We start from the raw sequence: 8950 nt of genomic DNA, 5'->3' as shown, positions 1-8950 counted from the left end.
GGATCTATTGGATTTTCTGTATAAATTTATGGGTTACTGACCTTAATTTAAACATTTAACTGGAAATTTGGTATAATATATAAAATTGTAGGACTTAATATTCAAAGGTATATTTGTATAATAAATAGTATTCTAAGGGTTTACTGTTAATTTGGAAGTTTAAATATACCATATGAGAACACCTTTTTTCTGCTTATTTAAAATGCTATTTTATTTTCTGTGCAGATTCTTTCTTCTAAAACAAATCCCCCAGGTTATTCCAAAATGATTGAGGCTTTTTCCATCTCAAGTATTCAGGGGCTTCTGCTCGACTGAGATAAATAAGACAACAAATAAACAAACAAAATGCTGTTGACTCACTTTTAACACGTTTTATTCGCGCATCAGAGTTTGAGTTGAGTTGAGTTAAATAAAACAAATCTATCCTTCTGATTGGTTGTATAAACACAACATTTTATGCTTATTAATCATAAAAAATGAAGTAGTTCCAACTAGTGTTTCCATGATATTAATAAGGAGTGTTATGCATTATAAGCACATTTAGGGACAGAAGTTTATAAGTTGACAAATTTAACTAAATAATTTTGAGCTGGTAGGAGGGAGGACTTCATATCCTCACCTCAAGATGAAGAAAATGTTGTTATCAAGCCAGTTTAATATATAATATAAATAAATCAGACATTGTAGTTACTATTGCAAACAGTATTAATTAAGTGTGTGCAATTATTAGCATTAATATGTCAACACAACTTGTGAAAAGAATGTTTTAAAAGGTTTATTTAAATAATTTCTTGTAATTTAACCCACGAGGTATTTGCACTAAGTCACTCTAACTGGAGCGGCTGTGAACGAAAAACTCACTGTTCAAACTTTTAAAAAAGCATAAAAGTAATAAAATGTGATTGTGAGTGCAGCTGGAAAAGTTGTTTGAGTGTAACCTCAGAAATTTATTAAACTTCTTGTCTCAAAATCAATCATTTTAAAACAGCAGGAAACTGAATCAACCCTAAAATGATTCACAACTTTCTTCACAAGTTTTCTTTTTGACAGTGTACGATCTTTATAAACTGCTTTAAATTAAATAAAACTAGAACTCAGTCCTTGTGGCCCTACAGACCGTCTGCGGCTCAGCAGAGACCAGGATCCTGCACATTCCTCAGAGTCATCAATGATCACTGAAACATAAAAAGCGTTGAACTCATGACAACCTGAACTCCTCCACTCACCAGGGTGTCCTTCTCCCACAGACTCGGAGGTGAACATGAAGGATCCGTCGTGGTGAACCTGGTTGCAGTTTCCATCCAGTGTCCCGTTCATTGTGCAGTTTCTCCTGTCTGGGCCCTGGAGTGGTGCAGCTGGAAGAGTCTGGACTTCATAAAGCAGAAACAACATGGACATCCACACGGGGGGGGGAGGGCGCCACGTGAACCAGCGGGTCGGACCATTCAGGGGAGAAGACGGGGAGGGTGGTGCTGATTTTGTTTTGTTCTCTTTCTCAACAGTTCTGGGGTTTTTTCTGGTTGTTTTGCATCTTTCATGGTCATTGTTGTGCCTGTTTGTGGTCATTTTGGAGTCATTTTGTGCATCGGTGGGTTTTCACATCTCTTATTTTTGTAGGTTTTTGTCTCTCTGCAGCTCTTTAGTGCCTCTGCATCACTTATTTGTACTAGCTTTGCATTTCTGACTTTCTCATCCTTTATTGTCTACTTGGGATCATTTTGCAAACAAGAATTTGCATGTAGTTTTGGTAATTTTAGTTTAATTTTGCACTTTTTTTTGCAGGTGTTTTGCTTCTCTGTGTCTATTTTTGTGCCCCTTTTTTGTTGCTATTAGTTTGTGTCTCTTATGTTTTCAATCATTTTGCAACAGTTCTGTATCGTTCTAGTTCTTTTTTTCTAATCTCTTTGCAGTTGTTTTGTCTCTCGGGCTCCTTTTGCACCTTTTTTTTTATTGCGCTGTAACGCTTTGTAGTCATGATCTTCGCTGCACTTTTTTCCCCCCTCCAAACTCTTCCTTGTCAGAAGCTGCTCTCGTCAAACTCTGACCCCTCTAATAAATCGGCGCATGAGTTCATTTCACCACTTTGAAGCTCCTCCGCCGATTCATTCATGCCTGAGCTTTGTTTCTTTGTACCTGGGGGCCCCCGAGGTCCCTGACGGGGGTCTGTGGAGCCGCTGCCAACACAACATTCCCTCTTCACAAGCCACAGATCAGAAATAATGTGGAAGAGAAGCTGAAGAAATAATAAAATCATGGATGAATTATTAGATTCCAGGTCTGTGGGCACAGACTTGTAAAAACTCCACATAAATATTGCAAAGGAGCAAAAACTCCAGAGTGAAGGAGACACAAAATAACACATGTGGTTTGTGTCTCTTTGCAGTTGTGTTTCATGTGTTTGTGTTTATTTTGCATTTCCTTCTCTGATTTTGGTTATTTTGGTGTTTGTTTGTAGCCATTTTGCATGTATTTGTCTCTTTTTTTGCCGGTTTGCATCTCTTCCCGGTTTCTTTGTGTCTCTTTCTGATTATTTTTAATCTTTTTTGAGCATTTTGCAACTTGTAGTTATTCTGTTGTGTCTCTTTCTGGACATTTTATGTATTTATGTTCTTTCTACGCGTCTTTTTGTTGGTTTGTGTCTCTGCAGTAATTTTACATTTATTTGTGTTCATTTTACACGTCTTTCCTCATGGTTTTGTCTCTTTCTGGTTATCTTTCTCACTATTTTGTATCTTGTTGTGCCCATTGTACATGCATTAGTGTTTGTTAAGTCTCCTTTTTTGTTGGTGCATGTCTCTTTGTTATCAGTTTGCTTCTCGTTCTGGTTTTTTTGAGTCATTTTGCAGGTATAGAGAGTCTCTGCAGTAATTTGGCATTTATTTGTGTTCACTTTGCATCTTTTTCGGGTGCTTTGTGTCGCTTTCTGATTGTTCTGAATCTGTTTTTCAGACATTTTGTGTCTTGTGATGATCCTTTTGTGTCTCTTTGTGACGATTTTTTATGTATTTGTGCTCTTTCTGCATCTGTTTTTGTTGGTTTTTGTCTCTGTGATTCGCTTGTTTCTCCTTCTTGTTGTTGTGTGTAGTTTTGCAGTGATTTAACCATTTTTGCATCCTTTTGTGCTCATTTTACATCTTATAATGATCCTTTTGCATGTCTTTCTAAACATTTTATATCTGTTTGCGGTTGTATGTGAACAGTTTGCTTCGCTGTCTTGTCGTTTTGCAGTCTTGGTGGTTATTTTGAGTCTTTTGTGATCGTTTTGCATTTAGCAATGGTCCTTTTGCATCTCTTTCTGATCATGTTGCATGTTTTCATGTTGATTTCTATTGGTTTGTGTCTCTGTGATCAGTTGCCAGGTTTGTGTTTGTGGTCTTTTTGCATCTTGCATCTCTTACTGACACTTCTGTGTGTATTTGAGTTCATTTTGCACATATTTATTCTGTCTGCATCTTTTTTGTTGGTTTGTGTCTCTGTGTGATCAGTTTTCTTCTCCTTCTGTTTGCTTTGAGTTTCTTTTGTAGTTATTTTGTGTCTCCTCAGTTGTCTTGTGTCTATTTTGCATCTCTTTTTCAATGGGTGTGTCTGTTTCTGGTTGATTTGTTCGTCTTTCCGGTTGCTTTGCATCTTTCTGGTCATTTTGCATTTTGTTATGATGCTTTTGTGTCGTTTTCTGCTTATTTTCTTGCAGGTTGTGTTCGTTTCACATTCGTTTTGGTTTTATTTCTCTTTCAGTTTGGTTTCATTTTCTATCTTTTTTTATTTCTTTACAGCCATTTTGTTTTTCTTTGTAATATCGTTCTTTCTTTCTCACACCAAACAAATACGTGCAGCAAATTACACTTCCTTGCCCACTAGATGTCTCACGAAGAAGTGTTTATTAGGCAACTGCTCCACAAGATGTATGACTTTAGTTATCGTAAATAGTTGACAGTACTTTTGGAATTTGATAAATGAAAACACACAAATGAGCAAATCTTGAAAATGATTTATTCGTAGTGGTGCTGAACTCCTCCAACAATCACAAAACATCTCATGTTCACGTACTGAAGTGTGACAGACATACCCACATTCATTTAGTGATAAAGCATAAACAGAATAAACACCAAATACTGATCTATTTTATCTTCTATCTCATAAACATCTGCATGACTCGGTGCGTTTGTGGTAACAGATGAGTCTAAGTACCTTCCAGGTGTCTGACGTCTGAAATGTTATTAATGAAGCTTCACAAATGAGTAAGATATTTGAAATTTAATTAAATTAAAACAAATTGAAATAAAATAAAGTGTGCAGATGTTACATTTAAGCTACTGGGAACAGACATTTAACACTGTGAAGCAGAAATCAGTGAGTTAGTTTTCTTTATTCTGACATCAGGGAACGTCTTCTTGGGTTGGTGGATTGATGGTGCTGGTTTTTGTCTCAGGCCAGCACCTTCTCATCGCCCTCTGGATTTCTTTTTGGACCTGAGAAGAAAACGAATTGTGTTTTTATTGCTGTTCAGTTGGACAAATCTGGCTCTGATGACGGTTTCTGTGCAAAATGAGCTCACCTCCCCGTTTAGAAAGCAGTACAACACGGCAACGATGAAACCCTGCAGCAACAGGAAAACTTCTGCATCACTTTAGTTATTTTTCATGCAAAAAAAGGTTTAAATGTGTTCTTTTTTTGTGATATCTGACACTATAACTAATAGTTTGGGTTCTAGATCACTGGCTGAACAAAAGAAGACACCTAAGGATGACACATTAGACTTTGTTTTTCTTGTTTCTGATAGTTTAGGACAAAAAGGACGGATTGATGATGAAGATTTTTGTTGGCTGCAGCTCTAATATGTGATTCCACAGGACACCTAAAAACTTATCTATTTATGTTCTGGTTGGTTTTTATGAAGGATCTGTCACCTGGAAGGAGCCTAAAACTAACTCCAGGTAGAGTCGAGGCCTCACGCCGACATTTTCTGGGACCACAGCAAACAGCACGTAGTGAAGGCCGAAGAGGGGGATGAGGAGCAGCGTGGAGCGAACCAGTGACCTGCAGGGGGCAGCAGAGGACAGGTGAGTAGAACTAGCAGGAGGAGGACAAGCTGAGGCAGGACAACAAAACAAAACAGGTGCATTTTTAAACATACCTGTAGACTCGTGTCTCACTTTGGTTTGTATTCGTGGCCTTCGTCTTCTGAGCAATGATCCTGCTGATGTTGAGGAAGATCAAGAGGTTTATCTGTGGAGCATGAAACAAACGGTTGATGCTAAACTGTTCTTTGTGCATGAACAGAGACATTCAAAGAGCCTTTTTATGCATATATTTTAAATTACTGTCTGTAATCATCTCACGTGTTCATATGATTTGACCAACTGGTGGCTGCAGCTACAAAGATGCTGTTTGTTGTGTAGTTTAATACCTGCTGATGGTTTACAGTAGAATAGAAATACTTCATCAATCCCTAAAGGGAAATTCTGTAAATACTCCTGTGTAAAGTTTATATAGCAGCTTTTTTAGGATAAATTACTGAATTAGAAAAAAAAAAATGAATAAGTGACTCTTTCAGGAAAATAAAAAACTAGAAATTGTTGTTTTTAGAATCATATATTCACTTTAAAAACAGATATATTTTTGGGTTGTGAACCAAACGAGGCATTTGAGGACGTCCTTCTTGGTCTGAAAGGAAACCTATTCTTATATTTTATAGACTAAACAAAAGGAAAATGAAGATATTGAGACATATGTTGTCCTTACGAAGATGGAGAGCAGAATGGGAATCTTGATTATCCACCACAAGCGGCTCTCCAGGTTGTCCCAACACCTGCACACACAGAAACACACCCTCCATCATATTTACATATAGAATATGTGCCCGCTGACAGTTTGATTCATTTCTTACCCTTCATCGTCTAGCTGTGTCTTCAGCAGGGCCCAGATCACAATAGTCAGTGACGGAGAACCTACAACATCAGAACCTGGATCAGACCGGCAGAATAAAGTCCGGTGTGAACACAGAAGCTGAGGAATCACAACGTACCCCAGCCGAGGACGACGTAGATCCACAGGAGCCTCCTGGTCTGGATGAAGGTGAGCAGCAGCAGAGTCTGCAGGTACAAACCTTCAACCAGCAGCCACGAGAAGTTTGATAAAACACAGAAGTGGAAGAAGGTCACTGCCGCTTTGCACTGGAGCTGTGAGGACATGAAGGGAAATCTTTACCGTACAAACAGGTAAAATGTGAATGCAATACAATACAAATCTGCATATTTTCTTTCAAAATGTGCTTGAACATATAAAAAACAAAACACTGGATTAATGCATTTTCAATTGCATTTAAATCATTTTTTTGGATTAAAGTTATGCATTATGGTTAGACACCGTGATTATATCTGTTTCGGCTCATCATCAAGTTCTGCAGAAGCCTGATAATGATCCTGATCATTTGAATCAGGTGTGTTGGAAGAGGGAAACATCTAAAACATGCAGGACTGTGGCCCTCCAGGACCAGGATTGGACACCCCTGCATTGGAGGCTCAACCCAGTTCAGAAGTCTTTAGATTTTAACATTAAATTGCATAATTTTCAAGTAACTGCAGAGTAAAATAAATATGAAATGTGACAGTTTCTACAAAGTGAGGTCATCCTACTTTTTGTCTGTGCCAGCCGACCATCACAAGGAGTGCAGGCTCAGCAGATCAATGCCTCTTAGATTGTGGGCCTGTTAATCGATCCTATGATGATTTACAAAGCTGTAATCTATGGAAAGCTGTGCCTTCTGACAAACCAGTGTTACTGGTTTTAGCCACCAGCTGGGGGTAGATTGGTATATCTCACATGCTCCTATATCAGGGGTGTCGAACTCCGGTCCTTGAGGGACGCAATCCTGCATGTTTTAGATGTTTCCTTCTTCCAACACACCTGATTCAAATGATCAGCTCATCATCAAGCTCTGCAGAAGTCTGATAACGATCCTGATCATTTGAATCAGGTGTGTTGGAAGAAGGAAACATCTAAAACATGCAGGATTGTGGCCCTTGAGGACTAGAGTTCGACACCCCTGTCCTATATGATCCAGGAGAAGAGATGCAGGTGTTGCTGAGAAGAGAAAGTTCACCCATACAGTCCCATGACACAATAAACCAAAATGAATAACCTGTAATATTCAGAGCAAATCTGAAGGCCGTATTTCTGACAAAATAACACAGAAATTTGTGCCCATGTTCAGCCAAATGAGAGCTTGCCTAACTACAGCAACAGGAGATGGCTCTTCCTCCACCCTCTCCTGCTTGGCCAGCATCCCGCTGCTTTAACCCTATTTCATTTTGAAAAAGCTTCTAAGATGTGAAGTCACAGAACAGACTGTCTTGCACACACTCTTGCAAAACGCACAAGTGCCAAGTAGTGTGAACTAGATCTGGTGCTTGATTGACACACAGAGGGCACAATCTGCTATCATTTTTGATTAATAATATTATCCTGTTGTCCTGGGATTAAATGCATGGTTGGAATGACAGCTAAATAAATCTGGGATATAGATATTAAAGCATTTGGGGTTGTAGCCTCAGCCATTTTTCAGGAAATCGTGAACATCAAACACCTAATTCCCTGCATTCTGGTGAATTTTTATGCATCAATTTATGGTTGAAATGTCTTTACCCATGGAAAGGAAACCACAAAATTCACATTTCCTTTATAAAGGCAAATGCATGTGTTCTTAATATTGAAGGGGACGTGTTCCCTGCACCCTCCTGAGATCTACACCTGTGCTTAATGCATACTGCCATGTGAAAAAAAGAAGATATACATAGACATTGAAATGTCTCCATCAGCAATGACAAAGGCTGTATTCACTGTGAACAGCTGTCTTTCCATCTGTCGGAAGTCTTGTTTTAACCGCCACACTGATTTCTCTCTGTGAAACAGTCTATTATGCATTATTAAACTTTCTTTGACTGTTCTTGCAGGTTAAGAGGGTTTAATAACAACATAAACCATATGTGTTGTAGACGTTTGCTTGGACAAGACATTTAAAGATGCCACTTAAAGCTCTGGGAGGTTTTTGACATTTCATAACCTGAACAACAAATGACGTGAAAATAACGACCCCCCGCTGTGCCAGCCGGCCCGGCCTTACCGTGGACGCTGTGCAGTGGTCCATGCTTTTGTCTGCAAACAGCACTGCATCTTTGATGAACACAGCAAGACTTCTGAGTATGAAGCTCACAAACAGGTTGAGATGGATGTAGTTGCGTGTGCAGAGCAGCTTCCTGAAAGAAGGAGGAAAATAGTCACGCTGACATGCTTGGAGGTTGTTAAAAATGTCTCACAGGCTTGTTGACATTTGATTATAAAATTGATTAAAAAGTGCTATTTTTTGTTATTTAATTGGGAGTCTTTTTGTGTGAAAACCAACCTGAAACAGCAGAAAACCAGAACAGCGACGAGCAGAGCAGCCAGAGACGCTCCGTATCCAACGCTGTAGATCAGCCTCAGAGTATCAAAGTAGTTTTTCTGGAGCAAAACATTAAATATGTATCACTCACTCAGAGACACAAAGAACCGAATGTCTGGTTCTCTGCTGGCAAAAGTGGTTTAGGTTGGATGAAGCCTTGTCATGAAATGCTGTCGACCACAGTGAAACACAATCCACACTGAACTCAGGAGGACAGAGTGAAGCTTTGTGTCTGCTGTACCTCTTTCCCCACGTCTTCATCTTGCTCATAGGCTTCATAGTAACAGGCTTTGTAGTACGGCAGGCTTGGTTGGCTCCATCCTGCGACCGTACAGTTCCTGGTGATGAGAGCTGTGGAGACACTGTTTCTATATGACTGTAAAGGAATCTGAAAGTCTTCACATTTCAGAGGATTGTCCTGAAAAATAGTCTCTACAGGAGTATAGAGGATGCAATATAGTGTTGTTTTTGTGTCTTTCAGTTCTCGGCAGTGTTGTACAGAAACAGCAG

General features: G+C 39.1%; 2 protein-coding genes across 2 annotated transcripts in view; both read right to left on the bottom strand.

Moving 5' to 3' along the window:
• The window catches only part of LOC103366016 (S-adenosylmethionine synthase isoform type-1-like), an 8022-nt gene extending 6705 nt beyond the window's left edge, over nucleotides 1-1317 (bottom strand). Inside the window, exon 1 of the mRNA XM_008293627.1 lies at nucleotides 1227-1317. Within this exon, the coding sequence (XP_008291849.1) occupies nucleotides 1227-1317 (91 nt within the window). The remainder of the gene's footprint in view (nucleotides 1-1226) is intronic.
• Nucleotides 1318-4376: 3059 nt separating this feature from the next.
• The window catches only part of ghrhr2 (growth hormone releasing hormone receptor 2), a 6444-nt gene continuing 1870 nt past the window's right edge, over nucleotides 4377-8950 (bottom strand). The window contains exons 3-12 of the mRNA XM_008293632.1: nucleotides 8682-8802; nucleotides 8402-8499; nucleotides 8123-8255; nucleotides 6026-6179; nucleotides 5888-5948; nucleotides 5743-5809; nucleotides 5135-5226; nucleotides 4908-5037; nucleotides 4556-4597; nucleotides 4377-4469 (exon numbers count right to left, since the gene is read on the bottom strand). Coding sequence (XP_008291854.1) covers nucleotides 4377-4469; nucleotides 4556-4597; nucleotides 4908-5037; nucleotides 5135-5226; nucleotides 5743-5809; nucleotides 5888-5948; nucleotides 6026-6179; nucleotides 8123-8255; nucleotides 8402-8499; nucleotides 8682-8802 — 991 coding nt within the window. The remainder of the gene's footprint in view (nucleotides 4470-4555; nucleotides 4598-4907; nucleotides 5038-5134; nucleotides 5227-5742; nucleotides 5810-5887; nucleotides 5949-6025; nucleotides 6180-8122; nucleotides 8256-8401; nucleotides 8500-8681; nucleotides 8803-8950) is intronic.

This window comes from Stegastes partitus, unplaced genomic scaffold (genome assembly GCF_000690725.1).
Source record: "Stegastes partitus isolate 25-593 unplaced genomic scaffold, Stegastes_partitus-1.0.2 Scaffold898, whole genome shotgun sequence".
In the NCBI taxonomy this organism is placed as follows: Eukaryota; Metazoa; Chordata; class Actinopteri; family Pomacentridae; genus Stegastes; species Stegastes partitus.
This window is presented reverse-complemented; position numbering and strand designations above follow the sequence as displayed.